The sequence below is a fragment of the Bos javanicus genome, chromosome 20 (genome assembly GCF_032452875.1).
Source record: "Bos javanicus breed banteng chromosome 20, ARS-OSU_banteng_1.0, whole genome shotgun sequence".
In the NCBI taxonomy this organism is placed as follows: domain Eukaryota; kingdom Metazoa; phylum Chordata; class Mammalia; order Artiodactyla; family Bovidae; genus Bos; species Bos javanicus.
The window spans coordinates 24,140,862-24,165,783 of record NC_083887.1 but is presented as its reverse complement, the minus strand read 5'-3'; the positions used below and the strand labels follow the sequence as shown (position 1 = coordinate 24,165,783).

General features: G+C 42.2%; 1 protein-coding gene across 1 annotated transcript in view; it reads right to left on the bottom strand.

Annotated features, from left to right (window-relative positions):
- Positions 1-1,242: 1,242 nt before the first annotated feature.
- Positions 1,243-24,922, bottom strand: part of LOC133233589 (chondroitin sulfate proteoglycan 4-like) — a 72,860-nt gene continuing 49,180 nt past the window's right edge. Inside the window, exons 8-10 of the mRNA XM_061393538.1 lie at positions 22,188-22,360; positions 6,130-6,313; positions 1,243-5,491 (exon numbers count right to left, since the gene is read on the bottom strand). Coding sequence (XP_061249522.1) covers positions 3,444-5,491; positions 6,130-6,313; positions 22,188-22,360 — 2,405 coding nt within the window. The 3' untranslated portion in view covers positions 1,243-3,443. The remainder of the gene's footprint in view (positions 5,492-6,129; positions 6,314-22,187; positions 22,361-24,922) is intronic.

The following is a 24,922-nucleotide window of genomic DNA, read 5'->3' as shown; positions in this document are numbered from 1 at the left end:
GAAAAAGAGGAGGGAAATCAGGCTTTTTTGTTTGGTTTGGCTGGTAGTCCTAGCTCCAGAGACTTTATGGCTGAAGCAAGGAAGAGGCCAACATAGTCATAGAGCCAAGTATGTCCAGCTCTTCCACAAAGAACAGGTATTCTCCTTCCCAGTCAAAGGAGAGCAAAGGCTCACTTACTGTATGCAAAGATGCTCCTTGGCCTTCTCTTTCTATGTACAAACTCAAGCACACATTGCCATTCTGCTTCTGCTGAGTGTCTGACTACTTAGAACAGACCTAAGAACAATCCTATGTTGTACAGTGATCAAACCAACCTTGGATTATGACTCTCATTCCTCCTTTTTTCTAAAGGGATCAAGTACAAAAAACACTTGGGAGGTCTATATAAAATTCAGGAATCCAGAAACTGCAGGAGAGAATCACTTTTGGGAGAAGAGCAGAGAAATCTAGTAGAGGATGAAATGATTAGATAGCATCTCTGACTCAGTGGACATGAATATGAACAAACTCTGGGAGACAGTGGAGGAAAGAGGAGCCTGGTGTGCTGCAGTACATGGGGTCACAAAGAGGTGGGCATGACTTAGTGTCTGAACAACAACAACAAAGAGAAGCCTAGTTCAGCAGCAGTTGTCCATGGCCAGGGATGGTGGCAAAAGCTGTCTGTGGCATACATCTAAGGATCTAAGACAGGGTAGTTGTCTCTAGGCCTACATATGCTATGGTGGTGGTGGTTTAGTTGCTAAGTTGTGTCCAACTCTTGAGACCCCATGGACCATAGCCAGCCAGGCTCCTCTGTCCATGGGATTCTCCAGGCAAGAATACTGGAGTGGGTTGCCATTTCCTTCTCCAGGGAATCTTCCCAACCCAGGAATCGAACCCAGGTCTCCTGCATTGCAGGCAGATTCTTCACCAACTGAGCTACAAGGGAAGCCCCTACATATGCTATACTTCCATTTATTCTGTAGTTTGTGAAATCTGCTTCCACAAGAACAGTTAAAATTGGGTTGGGAGAGAAAAGCAACCTAGAAGAGCAGAAAAGGGAGAAGGTAAGGAAAAAGCCTTTTCTATACGGAACACTTTAGGGGCATCAGACTTTTGGGGACACTCTGACCTCATCTTTACCTTTGTAAATATCCTCCCCCCTCCCCCCTTTTCTCTCTTTTTCTCCTGATGTGTTCCACCTGTTAGTACAAGGAAGCTTTTTTCCTTAGACAAAAGATTATAAAGAAATGAGTCTGGTGAAGTTTTGTTTGGTTTTTAATATTCTCTTTAAAAATGTTCATGTTTGCCTTTAGCCTATCACAATTTCAAACACACTATGGAATTTTTACCCTTCCATTCCATTTTTAGAATACAGTTTTTGCCTAGACTTGGTAATGGATCTATTAATCCTTCACTGGATACAAAGGAAAACTCCACATTTATGACTTTAACCAGGGTTCTCAACTTGGCATTATTGACTTTTGAGGCCAGAAAATTCTTGTACAACGTTGGATATTTAGCAGCATCCTTGGCCTATGCTCGCTAGATGCCATCAGCACCAGCTGTAAAATCCAAAAATGTTTCCTGATACTGCCAAATGTCTCTTAGGAAGAAATTCCTCCCCCCACCCTAGAAACACTGGCTTTAAGAAAATCATTAAAATATGAAAAGGAGATATTAGATACCAATTTGAAAACTCAAAATCTTCATTTCCCAAGTATTTCAATATTTCAATACTTGAAAACTTTTTTAGTAGATTTTATTCATTGCCTGTCTTATGGCCATTTCCCAGCCCTCTGTAATTACATGGTGGGCTGATTCATTGATCTTTTCTTAAAATTTTTTTGGCCCTGCTGAATGGCTTGTGGAATCTCAGTTACCCCAACCAGGGACTGAACTAGGGCCACTGCAGTGAACGCACTGAATCCTTACCACGAGACTACCAGAGAACTCCTGGATTCACTGATCTCTGAGCTGGCAGAATCCTGTCCCAGCTCCGGAAGAGACACCAATCATGCAAATCCCCTTTCCCTTTGCCAGTGGTTGGTCAAGGGATGGGAAACATGTAGCTCGGTTCTAGACAATAAGAGATAAAAGTGGGGGAAATGCTTGGGAAGGCCTCACGATTTTAAAAAATATCAATAAATAACAATAAATAAGATCCTCTCTAGAAAAAGTCTTTCGGCCATCTCTCCTTTTCACCCACTAGGATTTTTGCCTTTGAGTGGGGCTATATTACTTGGAGCTTCAGCAGTTATCTCACAGCCACAAGGAACTAAATAAAAGGCTGAAATGCCAATAGCTTGAGGAAGGTAAAGTAGAAAGAACAAAAGAGCTTCAGTCCTCGATGATGTCTTTGAACTGCTGAACTGGCCTTGGAATATCCACCTTAGGCTGCCTGTTAGTTGAAATAATTCAAAATTTTTATTGCTTAGCTAAACCAACAATCGGCACACTACAGTCTGTGGGTCACATCCAGGAACTAAGAATTGTTCTTACAGTTTTAAAAGGTTGTTAAAAAATAAAAATAAACACCCATATGTGATCCACAAAACCAAAATATTTTTACAATATGGCCCTGTACAGAACAAGTTCGCCAGTCCCCAAGCTAAATCCCACTCATAGCAGATGTCTGATGATTTGCTACCCAAAGCATTTCTAACTAATAGAAGTATTGATGTATCCATTTTATAGCTGTGGAAACTGAAGCTGGGTTGGCCAATTGTAGGCTTGACTAGGCAAGTCAAATACAAATTTGCCATTATTTCAATTCATTGTAAAGTTAAGCCAAATTGAGGCATCACAAAAGCATTAAACCTATTCCTTAGGGCTTCAAATAATGTTTGTACAACAGGTTTGATGTTACAAATCAGAATAGACAAGGCCTCTTGATTAAACATAATGTGTTCAATGAATACCTTCAAAAGGGGCCAGACTGTCCCACTATCTAGAGCACCAAGGCATTTCCTGCATTAGGAAATCAAAGCTGGAGACTCCAAGGAGGAAAAGTCATTACAGAAAAACACCAGAAACAAACTCACAGATACGATCAATTCCCTCTTCTACTTGCTGACACAGTTCCTTCACTTCCTCACTGACTCACTCAGAGAGTGAATCTTCAAGGAAAAACATTCAAAGCCTTCCTCCACTAACTATAGCTCCTGTGTTAATCTGCAGTCAGGTCAGCACGTTCTGTCATGTAAACAGTGACAAAATCTTAAGCACACTCAGAGCACTGGGTCTAGAAGAAGGCACACAAAACTTGTGGACACCCCCTAAGGTGAGTGTTGCACAAAAGTTACAGTGAGCACCTGCCAGCATCTAACCATGGAGCTGAAACTGAGCACCAAGGGGTGGCAGAGCCAGGCTTTTCTCGGTTGATCCAACCAGCATTTCTCTGCCTTGGTATCCCAGGACCTGGCACACAGCAGGCGGTCAGTGAGGAACGAGCGCCCTGAGTCTACACCCAGTACTGCTTGTGCTTTAGTGCTGGGTTGGTTTGTCTGCAGAGCTTGACCATGTCAGGATCCAAATTCATCCATGTCTCCCATGGAGCACATCTTTCTGCTGGCTCGGAAGCTGGAGACTTCTCCATGCGTTCACATGGTGGGGCCCTGAAAAGACTGACTGGAGCACTGCCGGAGCTTCTTGGGAGAGGCGTCACTGTGACGGTGGGAACCGTTGGGCTCCTCTCTGGCCTAGGACCTGCGGTTGTGGGTTCTAGGTTGATCTGGGGCTTAATAAGAGGTGTTGCCTTCTCTGCCTTCCGGCCCAGCAGCCAGACACACGAGGCCACCACGGTTACTATTAGCAGGAAGAGCACCACTGACAGTGGCATTATGACCATCAGAGGGTGACTGCTCTCCCTGGTCTGGGTGGGGGCCCCAGGGCTGGCTCTGGTGGCATCTGGTGACCAAATGACTCTGGTGGGAGAAGCCATGACATCCAGAGTGGGCTCTTCACCACTGTGTCGTCCCCAGGGAGCTGCTTCCGGCCATCTGGTCTGGGTCAGCTTCCCCAGAGTTCCTGTCTGTGTTGTGGGTTCTGAGGAAACCACAGGCTTTTCCTGAGAGACACCGATAGTCACAAGGTTATCAGTGACTAAGAAGGAAACATTGGGGGTAAAAGTCTGCGAAAAAAAGGGGTCAGGTGGCACTATGGTGAAGGGGAGACACCCTGTCGCTGGTTGGACGTGGTCTGCCCTGAGCAGAAACGTGAAAGAGTCACTGAGGCTGTTGGGGCCCGTTAGATTGGCATGCGGCTCAAGAATCAGCAGTCCTTGGTCAATATCCCTCTGAGTGAACAGAGTAGCATCTTCCAAGGCAGTGTCCCAGCCTGCTCTTCGTACAAGTCTGCTGTGGATAGGGGGTTCTGTCACTTCAAATGTGGGATCACTGTTAGTCCTGTTAGCAAGCTCAGTAGCATCAAGGTCCTTTCTTGTCAGCTGATGGGCCACTCTGTTGGCAACTGTCAGGCCTGACGACACCCGCAGTAACGGCTGCACTCTGATGCCCAGTGTTTGTCCTGTCAGGTTGCTTTCTGAGGTAAACAGTGAGAACTGTAGCTGGTCCTCTGAGGCAGTGAGGTTTGTCATGTGGTAAGAGAGCTTTCCTAAATTCAGATCTTCCTGTCCAAAACTGACGACCTCCTGATCTTCAATGAGCAGATGACCATGCTGGAGGGGCCGCATAACCTTGTAAGTGACGTGGGGGCTCCTCCCATTGGTCACTGCTGACAGGTGAGCGCCAGTGATGGTGACACTTGTCTGGCCTTGTGGAAGAAGAAGGTCAGTGAGGTTCACAAGGGTGATGGAGACGGGGATGACATCCAGGTGGAAGAGCTTATAGAGTGGGCGGTGTTGGCCATCGCTGACACTGAAGTAAAACGCCCCAGAGGATGGGCTTCCATCGTGTATGAACCACACCTGAGAGTTATCAATGTCGGCTTGTGTGAAGTGGTGAACGGGTATATGCGGATGGTGCGCCATTGCCAAAAAGCCATTATTAGGATCACGGATGACCACATACCTGATCTCTTCTGGAGGACTGTCTAGATCTTCCACTTTTAGGTTTTCAGGTCCTAAAACGAACCTATTGCCCTGCAGAACTTGCAGTCGAAGCCCTTTTGTCTTTAATTCCGGTGCTTGGTCATTTATAGGAGTGATGGTGATGTTAAACATCTCTTCATGAAAGTCGGCCTCTGGCTTCATGGTGGACTTGCTCTTTTCATTGGGCCAAACAGCAAAGGTAAAGTTATCAGCCAGTGATTCAGAGTCATCGTGAAGGTATGTGACTCCAAATGTATTAATTATATATTGAGAGAAATTGGGTTTTCTCTTGGTAATATTTCTCTCTCCAACCATAAGAGTTCCATGGTGAGGAAGAGATGTAACTTGGAACCAAATTTCGTATAAAGAACGCTGAGATTTGGGCAATTTAAGTAAGAGATTGGACGCATCTAACTTAGATTGGTCAATGAGAACTTTGTCTCCCTCCTTGACAACAGCTCCTGTTAAAAACACATGTAAAGAACAAAGTGGCATTTCATTAGAACTTTCAAATGATCTCACATTTGCCTGTCCCAGTGGATGATCCAAAACACCTTAGTATCTGAATTAGCATTGCTACCCAAGGCATACTAAAAAAATTAATTTTAAATACACACGCCCACACTATGAAGTCAGTATTTCAAGTAAGAGAGTTTTAAACCTTGAGATTCATTTATAACAAGTCCATCTCCTAACTTTCCCACTACTGGACTTTCTCTTACCATAGAAACAGGTATAGCTTTCAGTATCTCTTTCTTTTCAAGAATTTACCCTTTTTGTTATGTTCATTTTCCATCAACAGTTTTCTATCGTGGGCATGGTGAGGTCCCCGTTTGGAAGTACAAATAGGAATTCTTGAAAGCTAATTTTCCATTCTTTCCCCACTGAAACTATTAAGGCTCAGGAGAGGAAAAAGCAGAGGCCCAGAGAAAAAGCATACATAAAGAAATAACACATTTCATAGACATAAAAGTTTTATTTCAAAGATTGATATCATGGCATTGATGATTAAAAAGGGAAAGATTTATTCCCCAAATGTCCCTGTTCTAATAAGTGGAGATAAGGTATTGACTTTATCAGTAGGATAAGGTGGAATTACCTGTATTTGCAAGCAGACGACTCTGCCGGCCAGGTTCGTTAATTTCATACGAAATAGTTATATGAAATTCCTCAGGGCCTAGAGCTGCTGGCGGGGAGGACACTGTGAACGTGAAAGAGTCTTCCGCGGTCCAGCCCATGTTTTCCCAGTCCATATGCTGGTATGATATCAGCTGTTCACTCACCTGGCCAGATATTAAGAAAAATCAGCCCCTGATTTCAGGGATCATATGAGAATAAACATATATCCCAATTGGAAGAGATATATGTTTTTTCAGGGTTTATTCATCCTCAGAGTATTACACATTTCCATGCAAATTTAGGAACGTTAAAAGTGTGGTAACATATTTGTCAAACCTAGGTGATTCTATTACCAAAAGAGAAAGAAAAGCACATTGATTTTGAGATGACTGATGCCTGCGGTATCTATATTATAGCAAGTTTATAATGAACCTTTACTTCCATGTCAGCATCATAACTACCAACTCCCAACCAATCTTGCTTCATATGTATTCCTACTTTTCTGCCCAACAGATTATTTTGAAGCAAAACATAGACATCAAGTAATTTCATCTGTAAATGCTCTAGTAAGTATTAGTAAAAGATTTTTTTTTTCAAATATTCAGTTACCACCCATATGGCATCATTTAATATGGTCCTCTGGTACCTATAGTTCTTACGTATTTGCAGTTATATCTAGAGCTTTAATAAGAATCAGGTTCAATTTTGCAGTAAAAATGTTTTACATGTATATTTCCTCTTGCATTGCATCACAAGGCAAAATAATGTCGGGCTTCTTCTCTTTTGGATATGTTAAGATTGATAGGTGGCTTCAAGTGTTGCCAGACTGATCCAACTATCTTTAAGCTCCCCGTAAGTCTATCAACTAACAGTTTTACGTGCTCATTGATGCACCTGCCTAAACTCATTATTTTCATGGGTTTCCCCAGTGGCTCAGACTGTAAAGAATCCACCCGCAATGCAGGAGACTCAGGTTCGATCCCTAGGTCAGGAAGAACCTCAGGCGAAGGGAATGGCAACCCACTCCAGTATTCTTGTATGGGGAATCCCATGGACAGAGGAGCCTGGCAGGCTACACAATCCATGGGGTCAAAAAGAGTCAGACACAACTGAGAAACTAAGCACATTATTTTCACAGTGACAAAACACTGATATTATTCATCATTCCTTCTTCATTCTTATTTGGAATTCTTCTATAAAAAACTTTCTCTTATCAGCTAGTTGGCTGCACTGATATACAGTACAGGCAAGACAAACAGGATAAGTGTTTTATTCTTTTCCTTGTAATATCATTTTCAGAAGAATGAGTCCCTTGGCTCCACTCTCCAAACACTGACCACTGGTTTTGTTTTATTTGCTTGAGAATCATCATTAATTCATGAATTTTAATATATGGTGTATATCATTCTCTTGCAAGTATAACTCCTACTGATTTTTAAGTTTTCCCATCTTGCTTGAGACAGTTTTCAAGATTTAACCAAAGTCCTTAATGTCTGTGACCTATCACTGTCCTTTTTTTGAAAAGCTTTTTATTTTATATTGGAGTATAGCCAATTATCAATGTTGTGATAGTTTCCGGTGGACAGCAAACTCAATCATACATATACACGTATCCATTCTCTTCCAAACTACCCTCCCATCCAGGCTGTCACATAACACTATCAAGGTCCTTTTTATATCAATTGATGGAGATGGTCCCAACCCAGTATCTTGTTGATACAACTGCCTAAACTCATTATTTTCATGAAAATACCATGAAAATACCATGCGAGCAGCCCTTCCTCCAACAACAGTGACTATAACCAAGAAGGGAAGGCTAGAGATAAAATATTCAACCCTGAATTCCTATAGGTCACATCTTTTTCTGACCTGCTATCTATCACAATATCTGAACTTACAGGTAGGTTCTGCCAAAGTACTTGACTGTCCATGTCAAAAGTTCTGAGGATAAACTATCATATAATTTACAGAGAAATTTTCAACAGTCTGTATTTGGAAATATGGTCTTCCATATCCGTGGGTTCCACACCCAAAGATTCAACCAACCATGGATCAAAAACATTTGGAAAAAAAATTCCATAGAGTTCCAAAAGTCAAAATTGTTATGTGTTACATACTGGCCATGATTTATAAGGCATTTATATTGTATTAAGTATTGTAAGTAATCTAGAAATGATTTAAAGTATATAGAAGAATATGTGCAGGTTATATGCAAATACAATTCCATTTTATATATGGGACTTGAGCATTCTTAGATTTTAGTATCTGCAGTGGTGGGGGATCGGAGAAGGCAATGGCACCCCACTCCAGTACTCTTGCCTGGAAAATCCCATGGGTGGAGGAGCCTGGTAGGCTGCAGTCCATGGGGTCGCTAAGAGCTGCATACAACTGAGCGACTTCACTTTGACTTTTCACTTTCCTGCATTGGAGAAGGAAATGGCAACCCACTCCAGTGTTCTTGCCTGGAGAATCCCAGGGACGGGGGAGCCTGATAGGCTGCCATTTATGGGGTCGCACAGAGTCGGATACGACTGAAGTGACTTAGCAGCAGTGGTGGGGGATATAGGGAGGGATGGTCCTGGAACTAAAATCCTACAGATGTGTAAGAATGACTGTAATGTATTAATTAACAGAGGTGTGGTAATGCATTGCTTTGACTCTCTGCTCATGACAGTGGGTGTATCTAGAACCAGAAAGGCTTTTGGCTAGTGAATTTCATGGAATAAAAGATCTGTGTTCCCAGAGTGGCCAAAACTGCTGATGAGGATTTTTTTGTTTCTCATCCTATTCAAGGATAAAGCAAGTAAGTGCTGTCACTTGGGGATTTTAAGTAGGGAGAAGAAAATATCATCTCTCAACATTTCCTAATTAAAAAAACAAGGTGACTCATGAGAAATTGGACTTTCTCCAAAGATAGTAATTTCTGCTACTAACTAGTAACTGAATACCCTATTAGTTCCTGGGGAATAAGTCAGTTTTATTTAGTAGATCTACCATTTCTATTCCTAGTTTAAGATTTATGACAAAAGGTTAGTTATCAATATATTCCTCCTCCTAGAAGTAGGTGACTGTGCCATGGATTTTAGACCAGAGGATGGTTTCTGAAATGTTTCCATTCTGCTTGAGAAGTATAATATTATAAGGCAAACAAGATCCAGTTTCTTAATATGAAAATTAACAGACTATTAACCAGGAGGAAGGTTTTTGTGGATATGGGTCATTCATGGCCACTGTTTCTTTGGTATGAGTGAAAGTCAGCTTCCCTAAAAAACATATAACAAATTGTTAGAATAATCTAAGATCTTTTGATGTCTATTGTAAGGAAAATGATTTTCCCAAGGAAAGAATGGTTTTCATAGATGGGAAGAATAGACATGAAGGTCAGAAATCTTCTGAAAGAAGTAACTGGCAAAGAGTCTTAAACATAGTTCTGTATTTCAGGTGCCTAATGTAGGAGAGGTCTGTTCTGAGTTCTGTTTTTGAAAGGCATTTTAAGAGTAAGAAATTGTAGATAACAAAGTGACATTTTACACTGGAGAGAGAGAGAGAATGGAATTAGATTCATCTTGAGTGTGTGAGCTTCCAAGACCGAGAACAGGTAACTGAAAGGGCTGAGCTAGAAGTCAAAGGAAGTGAGGGCACCTGTGGAATGTCAACTTGCCAGTCATGCCTTGAAAGAGGATAAGAGGGTTGAGGTGATGTTTAGAAAACAACTTTGGCTTCACCAGCTTTAAAAGTCAGGTTCTAAGGGGTGTGTGTGTGTGAGTTGGTGTATTTGTGAGAGTGCCTGTGTGTGTGTGCATGCTGAGAGAGGGCCAGGAAAGGAAGAATAAGATCAAGACCTTATGAGAAAAAGTGCAGGGTCAACCGGAGGAGAGAAGGTTCTCAGAGAAGATTAGGAATTACTTGTTATCTCAAATAGAAAGCAGCCTTAGGAACAACTTCCAACAGCTCTGCATATTTCCACTGTGTTAAATATAGACAGATAAGCCACTTAGCAAAGTACCTGGGCTCTGGGATTAAGGGGAGGGGAAAGGGGTGTTTTTGTTTCCTATGGATTTAGATTAGCCCAGATATTTTCTCTTTTACAATCTTTCTGGTATGTCATTAGAAACTGAATGGTGTATAATTTCAATATAGAAAGAAAAATAGAAAATCAGAAAAGTCAGGGTTTCCCTGGTGGCTCAGTAGTAAAGAATCCGCCTGCCAATGCAGAAGACACAGGTTCCATCCCTGATCCCGGAACATTCCACATGCTACGGAACAACTAAGCCCGTGCGCCACAACTACTGAGCCTGTGCTCTAGAGCCCTTGAGCCCAACTACGAAGCCCAAGCATCCCAGCTACTGAAGCCTGCGCACCTTAGAGCCCATGCGCTGCAGCAAGGGAAGCCACCGCAGTGAGAAGCCCGTGCTCCACTAGAGAGTAGCCCCGCCTGCCGCAACTAGAGAAAGCCCACACAGCAATGAAGCCCCAACACAGCCAAAACTAAATTACAGGCACCATTATTTTAAAAGAGAAAAGAAAACTCACCATCTGGCAACCAACTAGTAATAAACGCTTCAGGTAAGAATCCTAAAATGACTGCTGAAACTAGTGAGCTAAATTATGATGAGAAACAGGATATTTAGATGGTTCCAAAGCATCTCCTCATAGACACTTACTAATTTTCCCTTCACAGTTGAGAAACCTGAAAAACAGCACCTGACCAAGTGATGAAAGAAAATATCATCAGGGACAGGGCAAAGCGGGCGCCGGGCAGGACACTCTGGGAAGAACCCGGCTTCTCTTGTGGCGCTCTTGCCCCAGACAAGAGGAAACATCAGATAAAACCAAACTGAGGGACTTCCTACAAATAACTGGCCTGTTGGCCACAGAAAACAGCAAGGTCACAAAAGTCAACATGACTGTGGAATGGATCCAGATTAAAGGCGACTAAAGGCTCCTGACACCTATTTGCTATGTTTTGTGCTGTGGGTTTTCCCCTCTGCCATAGAGCACATTCACTGAAACAACTTGTCAAATCTGAGTAAGGTCTATAGATTATAAAACAGCATTACTGTTCATTTCATGTTGTTGAAAATTAAACTGTGGTTATATAAGAGAACGGCCTCTTGTTTTTAGGAACTATACAGAGCTAAAAATAAATGTACTAAATATAGAGGTAAATAAATACAAATATGTTACTAAATATAGTGGTAAGGGGGGCATCATGTCTGTAACTGGTTCTCAAAACTCTCAAAATATCAAAAGTGTGTGTGTGTGTGTGTGTGTGTGTGTGTGTGTATAGGGAGAATGATAAAGGCAGTTAAAAGGCAGTTAAATGCTAACATTTGGTGAATGTGGATGAACAGTATAAGAGAATTCTGTATTCTATTGTGATTTTTTTCTGAGTCTGAAATTATTTCAAAATAAAAAGCTAATATAACAATTTAAAAAAGTAAATCCTGGGGTGTTTTACTATATCAGCTTCAAGAAGGGATCAACAGTGCCTTTTCTCTGATGACTCCGTTTATGTAGAATGGGGCATGTGCCTTGGCACTCTGAAATCAACAAGAGGTTGTAGACTATCCCAGCATGCACCCCACCTCCAAACTGGTCCATTTCTCTAGGACTTTACTGAGGTTGTATTCCTCTCCGAATGGGTGGATATGTGGCTCCAAATCCTAGACCTTCTCAGAGTAGTGCTTTTACTAGAAGGGACACTAGGATAATACCCTTTGGATCTCTGAAATCTAAACATTCTGGATCTCATAGCCTTGATTCCTACAGAACCACAAAGAAAAACATTTATCAGAGACCAAAGAGACAGATTTGGCTGTAAGAAGGCTAGGGATTCTATTGGTTTTTGTGTGATGAGTTAAAGTTTGCAGCTGAGAGGCTCCTGAGATGCTCAAAGAAGTTGGAATTTCAGTAACTCCTCTCCCTCCCCGCAGTGACAGGGCTAGCTGGGAGCAGAGCGGGGGCCAGAACCCAGATGTCCAGGCTTATAGATAAGAGCTCTTTCTTTAGAGCCATATTACTGGCAACTTTTTGCCCCCAACTACTTGAACCATTAACTCTCTTCCTCCAAGAAGGAAAAGGATGTTCACTAATATAAAAATGGAACCACAGGAATGTAGTAAAATATGAACCCTGGATTGATCAGCCGCTGTGAGGTGCTTAGTTACTCAGTTGTGTCTGACTCTGCAACCCCATGGAGTATAGCCCACCAGGCTCCTCTGTCCATGGGATTTCCCAGGTAAGAATATTGGAGTGGGTTGCCATTCCCTTCTCCAGGGGATCTTCCTGACCCAGGGATCTCCTGTGTCTCCTGCATTGGCAGGAAGATTCTTTACACTGAGCCACCGGGGAAGCCAGATTGATCAGACCCAAAGTCAAATATAAATATTACCAACTGCCAGCTCTGTGTCTTTTATGCAAGTCATTTAATCTCACTGAGCATCCATTTATGCATTAAATACAGAATCATATCTGACTTGCAGATATGCATTTGACCTAATTGGTCTTTTGCCATATCAATGTTCAAAATGGCGGGCTTTGGGCATTTCTAGGGCTTTCAAGAAAGGATCTAAGCCCTAACTAAACAATTCCTTACAGATGGAAGGCTATATTCATTTTTTATAGTGAATCATGGCATGAGAATATTAAGCAATCAGAAAGTTCTAAAATATGCCTAAATAAATAAATATTTTCTCATAAAACAAAGGAAATTGTAGGCTGGAATTCTGGCACATATTTTGGAAGCTTACTTTCCGTTGCTTTGTAAATAAACATTAGCTCACCATTCTGTGGGCTTCCCAGGTGGTGGTAGTGGTAAAGATTGAACCTGCTGATGCAGAAAACATAGGAGACATGGGTTCAGCCCTTGAGTCGGGAAGATCCCTTGGAGGAGGAAATGGCAAGCCACTCCAGTATTCTTGCCTGGAGAATCCCATGGACAGAGGATCTTGGTGGGCTACAGTCCGTGGAGTTGCTAAGAGTCGGACACAACTGAAGAGACTTGGCACGCAAGCATGCACCATTCTATACTTGGTGATTCAGTAAATATTTGTTTAACAAACAGATACACTACTTACAAAGTGTTTTACAAATTTTAATTATAAAGTGTACATTTATATCATGAAGCAGTAGAAATAAGGCAATCCAAGACATCTTACCCATTTATTTAATAAAAACACATTGACAGTACCTAACTTTAATTGTGCCCTAAATATATGCCAGGCATTCTGTTTGGCTCATATGTAACTCATTTTATTTTTGTTTTAGGAGGGATTGTTATATTCATTTGACAGATTAAAAAAACAACTGAGGCTCAGAAAATTTAAATAATTCACTAGCCAACAGGTATAAGAACTCAGTTTTTAATTCAGTCTTGTGTGACTCCAGAGTTCATTGTACCTATGTGTGGAAAGCTCAGTGTGTGCTAAGTCACTTCGGTCATGTCTGACTCTGAGATCCCATGGACTGAAGCCCGGCAGGCTCCTCTGTACACAGGAGTCTCCAGGCAAGAATACTGGAGTGGGGGTTGCCATTTCCCCCTCCAGGGGATTTCCTGATTCAGGGATCAAACCCCATCTCTTTCCTCTCCTGCATTGTCAGGTGGGTTCTTTACCACTAGTACCACTCGGGAAGCCCAGAAAGCTCAGTGGCACTATAGTAAGCCAGAAATTCACAAGTTAGGCTCTCTAACCCTAAGGAATTCAGGAATGTTGAAAGTGAATTGGTAGGTATGATTAGGGCAGACAAGTGCCATTTTGGTCTGGCCTGTCTAGGACACAGTCAGTAATCTCACCAAAAAATCTCTATCTTGGGCAGATATTTGTAAGGAAAGGAGACTACAGGAATCCAAACAGCTCAAAAAGATTAAATCTCCAAGGTTCCATGTAGGTTAATAAAAAGTCCTAAAGGCTAAGACTGGGAAAACAACAAGCTCCTGTGCTCCTGAAGGATGATCTCAGAGAAATGACTCCTTTTTGTGAGCCCTTTCTTGTTGCCACCAGGACTGGGACCAACATGCCTGCAGTGAACAGCTAGTTGGGCATAGCTGTTCAAAGGTTCCCAGAAGAGGTCAGAAGTCTGGGGCAGCTCAGGATGAACCAGCTTAGAGGGTGCCCAGGTATCAGGCATGTGTAAGTCCCAGGCATGACTCTCCTTACTGGAAATGGATAGAAGAGGCATTTTAGGAAACTTAAGTTCCTAAATGGTGATATCTGGAAATCTCCAGCTAGAAATGGGCAACTGAAAACCAGGCCCAAACAATTATCCATGCTCCTCTATACTCTACATAAAAATATTACAACAAAAAGCTCTTCATGGGAGCCTAGCAATATATCCATCTACAGCCCTACGTGACAGAGAGGTCCAAATCCACATTTATATGGAAGCAGACTTGCTTCTTTTAAAAAAAAGCAGACTCTTTTTTTCTGGAGAAGGGAATGGCTACCCACTCCAGTATTCTTGCCTGGAGAATTCTTTGGACAGAGGAGCCTGATGGGCTACAGTCCATGGAGTCGCAAATAGTTGGACACAACTGAGCGACTAACACTTTCAGACACAGATTTGGGCTTCCCAGATGGCACTTGTGGTAAAGAACCCACCTACCAATGCAGGAGATGTAAGAGACTTGGGTTTGATCCCTGGGTTGGGAAGATCCTCTGGAGAAGGGCATGGCAACCCACTCCAGCCTGGGAAATCCCATGGACAGAGGAGCCTGGTGGGCTACGGTCCATGGGGCTGCAGAGCCAGACACGGCTGAAGTGACTCAGCACACACGCACAGACGTAGATTTTCATGGGCCTTATACCATTACAAGCATGGAGTCCTTTAATAAAACTACCAAGTGAGATCGTATGGGACACCTCGCTTTTATTCTATATGAACATACTAGGCTAAAAACACCCACCAAAAATATCAGGGCCAAATCTCTTGAACCTGTGAGTGTTACCTTCTATGGCAAAGACTTTGCAGATGTGACTAAGTCAATCTTCCTAAGACGGGAAGGGTATCCTGGATTATTCAGGTGGGCTCGAACTGCAATCACATGAATAAGAGGGATGCAGAGGGCTAAAAGATACAGACAGAAGAGGAGAAGGCAATGTGACCACAAAGACAGAAATTAGAGAGATGCGGCCACATACCAGGAAAGGCTGGCAGCCACCAGGAGCAGGAAGACAGGAGTGGAAGAAGTTCTCCCCTAGTGCCTCCAGAGAGAGCATAGCCCTGCCATTGCCTTGACTTCAGTCCAGTGAAATGGAATTCCAACTTCTGGCCTCCAGAACTATGAGACAGTAAATTTCTGCTGTTTTAAGCCACCAAGTCTGAGGTCATTTATTACAGCAGCTTTAGGAAGTTAATAAAAGGAGAAAAGCTCAACCATGCTCACTGAAATGGGAATTAGTTCTCTCTGCTTTTTTGGTTATTCAAAGCCAGCTTCAAGTTTGAACAATGAATAGGTGGCTAAATGACAATGCAATACAATAATTTCCATGCATGCAAAAATATGCTAGCACATAATTCAGTGAACTGCAAGGGCCAAATCAAAATTGCTAAAACAAGAAACTGGAAAATGTTCAAAATGTCTACTGAGTCTAGTTGCCATTAAGCTTGTCACTGAAGAGACCCCAAGAAAGCAGGGGTCAGGGTGGGGCAAGAGTGATCACTAACACAAAGAAGCTTATCCTTCTCTGCACAGAAAATAAAAGAGCCAAAGTTTAACCATCCCATTGCACTCTCCATTAAGTTATAATAAATTAGCTTCTCTCCTATGGGAAATGCGTTCACAATGTCTTAAAATGTACACGCTGATTTCAGAGTCTAGAAGGGGTTATTAGACAAAACTCATAACCCAGAATCGATTGTATCATTTTCTAAATGTGGACCTGGAATCCTGTATCTGTGCTGAAGCAGCAGGCAGAGATGAAGATGGATGATCTACCCATAACAGCATAATGGCTGAAACGCAATTACTGGGCTTTATGGAAAAGAAAAAAGGCCAGGCGTCATAAACCTCAAAACCAGAACACTTTGCTTTTTAATGATTTCAAATTATCTAAACAAGCACTGGAATGAAAATCACTCAATTAGCCTTGTGCTCTACTAGTCAGAGAATTCTTCAGAGAATTCAATTCTTACTTTGTACATTCTTTGAAATGAACAATAATTTCTCTACGTTTGTAGAAAGGTTTTATTTCATTTTAAAATTTGATGATTCACCTTCTCTGTGTATTTGTATGTTTAATTCTTCAGGATGTAAGATTTTCAGCACAAATTTTTGTGGTTTAGCTATTCGCTCTTGGGCAGTTGTAAAATTACGCAGGTGAAAAACAAGAATGTTACTGTTTATCTTGGTAGGTTGATATGGTATGGTTTGAAAATCATTAATTTATTCCAGGATAAGAAAGTATTTTGAGCTATTAACTAACAAATGTTTTCCCCACAATTACTCTTCCAAAGGGTGATATTAAGCAAGAAATGTCTTGATTTCTTTCATTAGCTATAACCATCCAGAGCCATTAATTTAAATGGTCATTTTTGTTTATCTATCAAAAGCCGGACAGGGTATAGGTTTTACATGCAAATGATACAGTGTTTCTGCCTCCCCTAGCTGAGTGGTAGAGAGCTGGAAAGAATTTATCCTTTAAGGTAAAGGTGTGAAAGAAGACTCAGCCACCACCTGTCTGAAGCCCTCTCCGCATTGGACCCTTAGCAGGTTATGGGCTAGAACTAACTCTTGAAATTAGAAAAAACTAATCTAAAAAGTCAAAAGGCAACTGAAGCCATTATATTACATGAACATGGCTGAACAGCTCTGAGCTCCTTTTATAATGAAAATTGTTTCCTCTGTAACATCTCTTCTCACCAACCAGATTGAAGAGGACTAATCAAAGCACACAATAAGTGTTCAGTTAAGGTCCTTGTTCAGTAATTTCAGGGAAAAGGTTTTAACCATAGTCGCTACCTCCAAAACCTATCCCACCCTCTTTTTTACTTTTTCTGGAGCTGCTGGGGAGGAAACCGAACCATCATAAAATGGCTGAGAATTTGACCAAGGTCCTGTATGACAGAGCCCATAAAACTATTGATTTTATGAAGGGATTCATAATCTATTTGCATGTGAAGAAGAAGACAGGATCTGAAAAGAAGAAAGTCAGGGAGGTAAACAGTAAGTTTCCTTCTCTTCCCAAGTCACAAATCAAAATGTGCATTTTTGAACACACAAGCTAAACAGAATTGGAACGCCTTCACCTAAACACCAATTGCAGTGGATTTTTTGATGATGCTCTACTCTTTTTCAGTACTAATTTTCTTTGTTTTGATGTCAGGACCTTTTTTATTTTTATATTTCTTTAGCTTTTTATTTTATATTGGAGTATAACTGGTTAACAATGTTGTGATAGCTTCAGAGGGACAGCAAAGGGACTCCGCCATACATATCTCAATATTAATGTTCTGCTCTAATGTTTCCTAATTTTATTTTTACAATAAGCATGTATTATATAAAAACTCAAAAAACCCACACACACTGAAAGAGCCAGAGTTAGCATTTGGGTTTATATTCTTGCAGAGTTTCCTTTGCACATTCTCCTCTCCTCCATAAGTACTGATGCTCTTTGTGACTAAAGAAGTGGAAGGGGAGTCAGGGTATTTTGATGAAATTTATTCACAGAAGCTTAGAAACTTAGCCAAACACATCCTGCAAAAAACACCAGGTTTGTTCAGCCGCTCCCAGCTTCTCTGGTGAGGCCTGCCACCGGGTCCTCCTTGCCCTGACCCTCTGGGGTGGGATCCTTGGTGCTGCCCCAGCCTCAGGCCTCAGTCTGCCTCCAGCCTGTGCTCTGCCCAAGGATGCAGTGCTGCTGGATCCAGACAGGAAGCCCCTGACATGGTCCCCAGCCTCCTCTTCTCGTCATCGCTCAGGGAAATGTGTTCCAGAACACCAGGGACTCTTCCACAAAGGGAATCAGTGAGTGGGTGACAGGATGAAGCAAACGCCACTCTCCTCTCACGGCCTCATTTCCATTCATGGAATCACCACAGCCCATTAGGGGAGATGTAGCAGCCAACTCCAGTGTCCCAGAAAATGGCCTGCCCCATGAAATTAGTCCTTTGGCTACCAGAGGAAAGAACTTCTCGCATTTTCAAGGACAAAAGGATAATCACAACAGCCTTAGCTACTATTTATTTAGCATCTGCTACATGTGGGGCAGTGTGCTAAACATTTTGTATTTACTTTCTTGTGTTAATTCATTATAAACTCTAAGAGGAAAGTATGGACTAGCAGATAGGAGCATGACCTATAATCGAGACCCTGAGTTCCAATCCTGACTCTGACACTTGTGAACTGCGTAGCTGCGGGCAAGTGGCTTAACTTCCCTGTGCTTTAGGATCCCAGCCTGCAAAGCAATATAATTAGTAATATAAAAGAAATCTGTGAAACTGCTGCACTCAATATGTCAGCAAATTTGGAAAACTCAGCAGTGGCCACAGGACTAGAAAAGTTCAGCTTTCATTCCAATCCCAAAGAAGGACAATGCCAAAGAATGTTCAAACTACCACACAGTTGTGCTCATTTCACATGCTAGGAAGTAATGCTCAAAATCCTTCAAGCTAGGCTTTAGCAGTATGTGAACCAAGAATATCCAGATATACAAGCTGGGTTTAGAAAAGGCACAAGAACCACAGATCAAATTGCCAACACTTGTGGGATCATGGAGAAAGCAAGGGAATTCCAGAAAAACATCTACTTCTTCATTGACTATGCTAAAGCCTTTAACTGTGAGGATCACAACAGACTGTGGAAAACTCTAAAAGAGATGAGAGTACCAGACCACCTTACCTGCCTCCTGAGAAACCTGTATGTGGGTCAAGAAGCAACAATTAGAACTGGATATGAAACAACGGATTGGTTCAAAATTGGAAAAGGAGTATGTCAAGGCTTTATGTTATCACCCTGATTATTTAACTTCTATGCAGAGTACATCATACAAAATGCCAGGCTGGATAAATCATAAGCTGGAATCAAGACTGCCAGGAGAAATATCAACAACCTCAGATATGCAGGTGATACCACTCTTATGGCAGAAAGTGAAGAGGAACTAAAGAGCTTCTTGATGAGGGTGAAAGAGGAAAGTGAAAAAGCTGGCTTGAAACTCAACATTCAAAAGACCTAAGTCAAGGCAGACAGTCCCATTACTTCATGGCAAATAGAAGGGGGAAAAGGGGAAGCATTGACAGATTTTATTTTCTTGAGCTCCAAAATCACTGCAGACAGCGACTGCAGTCTCGAAATTAAAAGACGCTTGTTCCTCCGAAGAATAGCTATGACAAACCAAGATAGCATATTAAAAAGCAGAGACTTCACTTTGCAGACAAAGGTCCATCTAGTCAAAGCTATGGTTTTTCCAGTAGGCACATACAGATGTGAGAGTTCGACCATAAAGAAAGCTGAGTGCCAAAGAATTGATGCTTTCAAATTGTGGTGCTGGAGAAGACTCTTGAGAGTCCCCTGGACAGCAAGGAGACCAAACCAGTCAATCCTAAAGGAAATCAACCCTGAATATTCATTGGAAGGATTGTTGCTGAAGCTGAAGCTCCAATTCTTTGTTTGGGCACCTGATGCAAAGAGCCGACTCACTGGAAAAGACTCTGATGCTGGGAAAGATTGAAGGCAAAAGGAGAAGGGAGCGACAGAGAATGAGATGGTTAGATAGCATCATTGACTCAATGGACATGAATTTAAGCACACTCTGGGAGACAGTAAAGGTTAGGGAGGCCTGGTGTGCTGCAGCCGCAAAGAGGGGTTGCAGAGTCAGACAAGACTGAGCAACTGAACAATAACACAACTCAGCAGAAAGCTGAGAAAGTTGCCATTCTAATGGCATCCTGGGACATAGGGAATGTTCAAAATGGTTTCAACTGTCATTACTACTATTTCCCCCCATTTTACAGATGAGGAAACTAAGGATTAAAAGATACATTATAACTCACAGAGTTAATCCAGGTCTTCCCACTTCAGAGGCCAAGGCTGTGTCCTCAGTCATAAGTGGTCAGTAGTGGCTCAAGGAGCAGCAAGAAGGCACCCGATTCCTACATGATATGCTCTGTCCACACTCTTATACTGAAGACAGGGAGTATGGGCTGCTGTGCTGAATTCCCACAGACTCTAAAAGTATCTTAGATGCTGTTTTGGGGAAATAGGAATCATCCCAACCGGGAGTTACCTGCATAAAGGCCTGATGCCTGGTACACAACAGAAGGGTCTCCCCATTGTCCTCTGATTCAAAGCACTGGGCAAAGGCCACACTGGCATGTTGGGTGCATGCTCTGGAGAGGAAAGGGCTGTGTGGAGAAGAGGGATGTTCTCCTGGTCCATTCAAGGAGAACACACCTTTCTCTCTGACCACACCTGACTTGTGACGTTGCCCAGGCTGTGCGTCCACACTGCAGCCTGGCCCTGCCTCCACGAGGACCACCAGCTGGGTCTAACACCCCTCATCCCGACACCACTGTGCAGGTGCTTTCCAGCCCTGAGCCCCACGGTAACACACCACCCACAGACAAATACCTGTCACTGATGATACAAACAGCTGCCACTGATGATACCAATCAATCAAGACTTTTTCTGCCCTACTAGTTGGCCTTCTGGGCTTCCCTGGTGGCTCAGACGGTAAAGAATCTCCTCAATGCAGGAGATCTGGGTTTGATCCCTGGGAAGATCCCCAGGAAAAGGGAATGGCAACCCACTCCAGTATTCTTGCCTGGAAAATTCCATGGACAGAGGAGCCGGGTGGGCTACAGTCCATGCGGTTGCAAAAAAGTTGGACATGACTGAGCATGCACGCACTCCAATCTAAATTATTATATATTTGCAATGAAAGCAGTGGAAATTAAAGCTTGAAATGATCACCATCAAAAAATAATTTTTTAAAGAACTAGGGCTAGAGTCAAGGCATCTTAATAGGACTGTCATCATTCTTGCTAGTATTCAAAATACTAGCAAAAAAAAAAAAAAACTAGGCAAGTTTTGATGCCTTTGGGCGCATTAAAAGTTCCCCCTCACAATGTAGTTTTCATCCTTAATTTCTTTTTTCCTTCCTCCAGAGTACAACTGTGAACTAGAGAATTTATACCTCCTCTTTTCAATGTCCCTTTCAGAACTTCTGCTAACCTTATGATCTGTTCCCTTCAATGCATCCCAGACAAAAGCAATTGCAAAGCAAAAGCTAAATTCAATTCTGCTACATCACACTGGAGAAAAATGGCTCAACAGTTAAAGGCAGATTTGTGGTTCACTCTGGCTATTTCCTCTAAACTTGACAAGACTTTTTTATTCCTTAGTCATGTAAAGCTACAGCCAGATCAGCTACCATATCCCTGTTCCCATTGTTTAAGAATGGAAAAAGAAAGTTGAATGACGTGCAACAGTTATATTCAAGAAGACAATTTGGAAACAAAGATTTTTAGAAAATGAAATCACACATAAGCAGTCAGATTCCTAGGTTGCAAAAGTAAAAAAAAAAAAAAATCAAATGACTTGAAGGCTTATACATTTAAATAAAAAGGCACGTACGTAGATGCTGGTGGTGAGAAGTTGGAAACAGATGGCTCTGGGTGCAGATTAAATACACACACACATTTTATACACATACATATTTACATGCATACATACAACTGTAATATATGAAATTATGTATATCAGTTCATATATTAAGCATAAATGTACACAGACATATCCTGCAGGATTTATTCTTGTAACTCTGCTTTGGGTTCCCTTTAAATTCATCTTTAGTGATAAAAGGATTCCCTCTTATTTATTAGACACGAGGTTTGAATTTGCTTGGTGTTTTCCGCCAGTTGTGTTTTATCCTGTGTTCACCACAGTGTCCAGTTTTAAGACCAGCACAGCTGGAATGAGTACCTGCCTGGGCAAAGGGGCACCTCTGCTTGACTTTAACAGGATGAGGACCAGCAGCGAGGGGCCCGCTTTGCACAGACACCGAGCCCAGTCCAGCTGCCCATAAGTACATCAGGACTCACCAGATTCTGCGTAAACACGGAAACGTCCTCCATGCTGTTGTCAGAATTGACACGTAGCAGCCTCCCGAGTCTAGGGGAACGTATGACGATAAAGGTTATAGTTCTGTTTCCTGCACTGTCCACATCGTTGGTCACAGCTCGCAGGTCACGAGATGAAAGGGGCTTCACGGAACCTAAGTGAAGATTAAAACATGCATGTAGAGCATATGAAGGCTATGGTTAATGACTTTTAAAGACCCCTGGGAACTGGAAAACGCGTAGTTATGTACAGGAGACTAGCTAACTTTAACTTGAAATCGGGCTATGAGGAGCTAGTGATCCATGAGGCATCTGTTTGTGGATGTGCTTTGCTACTAGGGCTGGAGATGAAAGGAAAATCCCACAAAAAGACCCCCTCAGCCCCCACAGTCCTGTGTGTCTAACTGATCTCAAGAGAAAGAAGCCATGGCCAGGTGAGTGGCACCCAGCTCAGCTCTGGGCACAGGAAGGGGGAGTCGACGTTGTGCATGGACAGAACAGGAGACAGCCCCCTCCCCGGGAGGACAGGCCCATCCTGGCCTGATGGCAGCTGTAGGTGCTCCATGGAGTGTCCATCTGTGGACACCTGAGGGAGAGGCTGGCTCTGGAACAAATGTGAGAGGTCCCAAAGGACCCCAAGACATGCACGCTGCATGGATAACATGGGGAGGGAAGAGCCTGTGTGGATATCATGGGAAGAAGAACCAGTGTGAGAGGTCAGTGTGCCAATGTGACCTCATTGATAATCAATGGCCAGAGAGACTGGGGGACATGCAGGTTAGAGCAGTGCTTCTCACATGCTCCGTACTGAAGGATCAGTGTTTCCCCCTAAATCCACTGTGGGCCAATAATTTTATAAAACACAATAAAACATTGCAACAATGTCAAATTGCTATAAAATTTTCTAAACACCTCCTTTCACTTTCCATTCTAATCACTTTACAGACCAGAAGGACCACAGCTTGAGGAATACAGGGCTGAAGTACATATCCCTTCACTTTGCACGGGATTAGGGAGTAATCCCAACCTGATAGGATGGCAGATCTGAGAGAGATTCATGCAGTCCACCTGGCCCAGAATTTCACCTTCTCTCTTCTGTTTTAGCCCTCGCTAAAGGGCCTTAGCATCAGGTCTTGCACAGGGGCCTTGCACTAGCTCTTGGAGTAGGCACTCGATAAATTGTTTAACTAAGCCTCCTAAGTGACATCCACTGTGCTTTCATTACTCAGCCATTATAGCCCTGGAGAGTGAGGGCCACCAACTGCAGTATTTAAACCATGTTAGGTGCTTAAAGGCAAGACCTTGACTATAGCTAATACATGGGGAAAGCCAGCTTTCAGTAAGATTTTCAAACATGCAAGGAATGTTCTAAGGCTTTAATTAACTAAGGTTCCCTTTAAAATAGCAGACAACAAAACAAAAAATAAACAAAATTTCCTCCACTCAGCAAAGGAAACCATCAACAAGATGAAAAGGCAACTTGTGGAATGGGAGAAAATACTTGCAAACCACATCTCTGATAAAGGGTTAATATCCAAAATATACAAGGATCTATACAACTTAGTAGAAAAATCCCCAAATAACCCAATTTTAAAATGGGCAAATGACTTAAATAGACATTTTTCCCAAGAAGACTTACAAATAGGCAACAGGTACAAGGAAAGGTGTTCATCAATGCTAACCATCAGGGAAATGCAAGTCAAAACCACAATAAGATATCACCTCATACCTGTCAGGATGCCCATTAACAAAAAGACATGAAGTAACAAATGCTAGTGAGGGATGTGGAGAAAAGAGAACAGAACCCTTGTGCACAGCTGATGGGAATGTAAATTGATGCAGTCACCATGGAAAACAGTACAGAGTTTCCTTAAGAAATTAAAAGTAGAACTACCATATGATCCAGAAATCCCACCTCTGGGTATGCATTCAAAGGAAACAAATTCATTATCTCAAAGGAAAATCTGTACTCCCATGTTTGTTGCAGCATCATTCAAAATAGTCAAGGTATAGAGACAACTTAAATGTCAATCAGTGGATGAATAGATCAAAAAAATGTTGTAAAATGTGATATATATACACATACATACATATATACACACATACATATATATACATATATATGTATATATATACACACACACACATACACATACACTGTGCTGTGCTTAGTTGCTCAGTCATGTCTGACTCTGCGACCTTATGGACTGTAGCCCACCAGGCTCCTCTGTCCATGGGGCTTCTCCAGGCAAGAATACTGGAGTAGGTTGCCACACTTTCCTCCAGGGGATCTTCCCAACCCAAGGATTCAACTCAAGTCTCCCATATTGCAAATGGATTCTTTATTATCTGAGTCACCAGGGAAGCCCAGTTATAATTTGTATGCCCTGCCTAATTTGAAAAGTCAATCTTTAACTCAATCATTTTATTTATTTATTTATTTATTTTATTTTTAAACTTTATAATATTGTATTAGTTTTGCCAAATATGGAAATGAATCCGCCACAGGTATATCTGTGTTCCCCATCCTGAACCCTCCTCCCTCCTCCCCACCCCATACCCTCCCTCTGGGTCGTCCCAGTGCACCAGCCCCAAGCATCCAGTATCGTGCATCGAACCCAGACTGGCGACTCATTTCATACATGATATTATACATGTTTCAATGCCATTCTCCCAAATCTCCCCACCCTCTCCCTCTCCCACAGAGTCCATAAGAC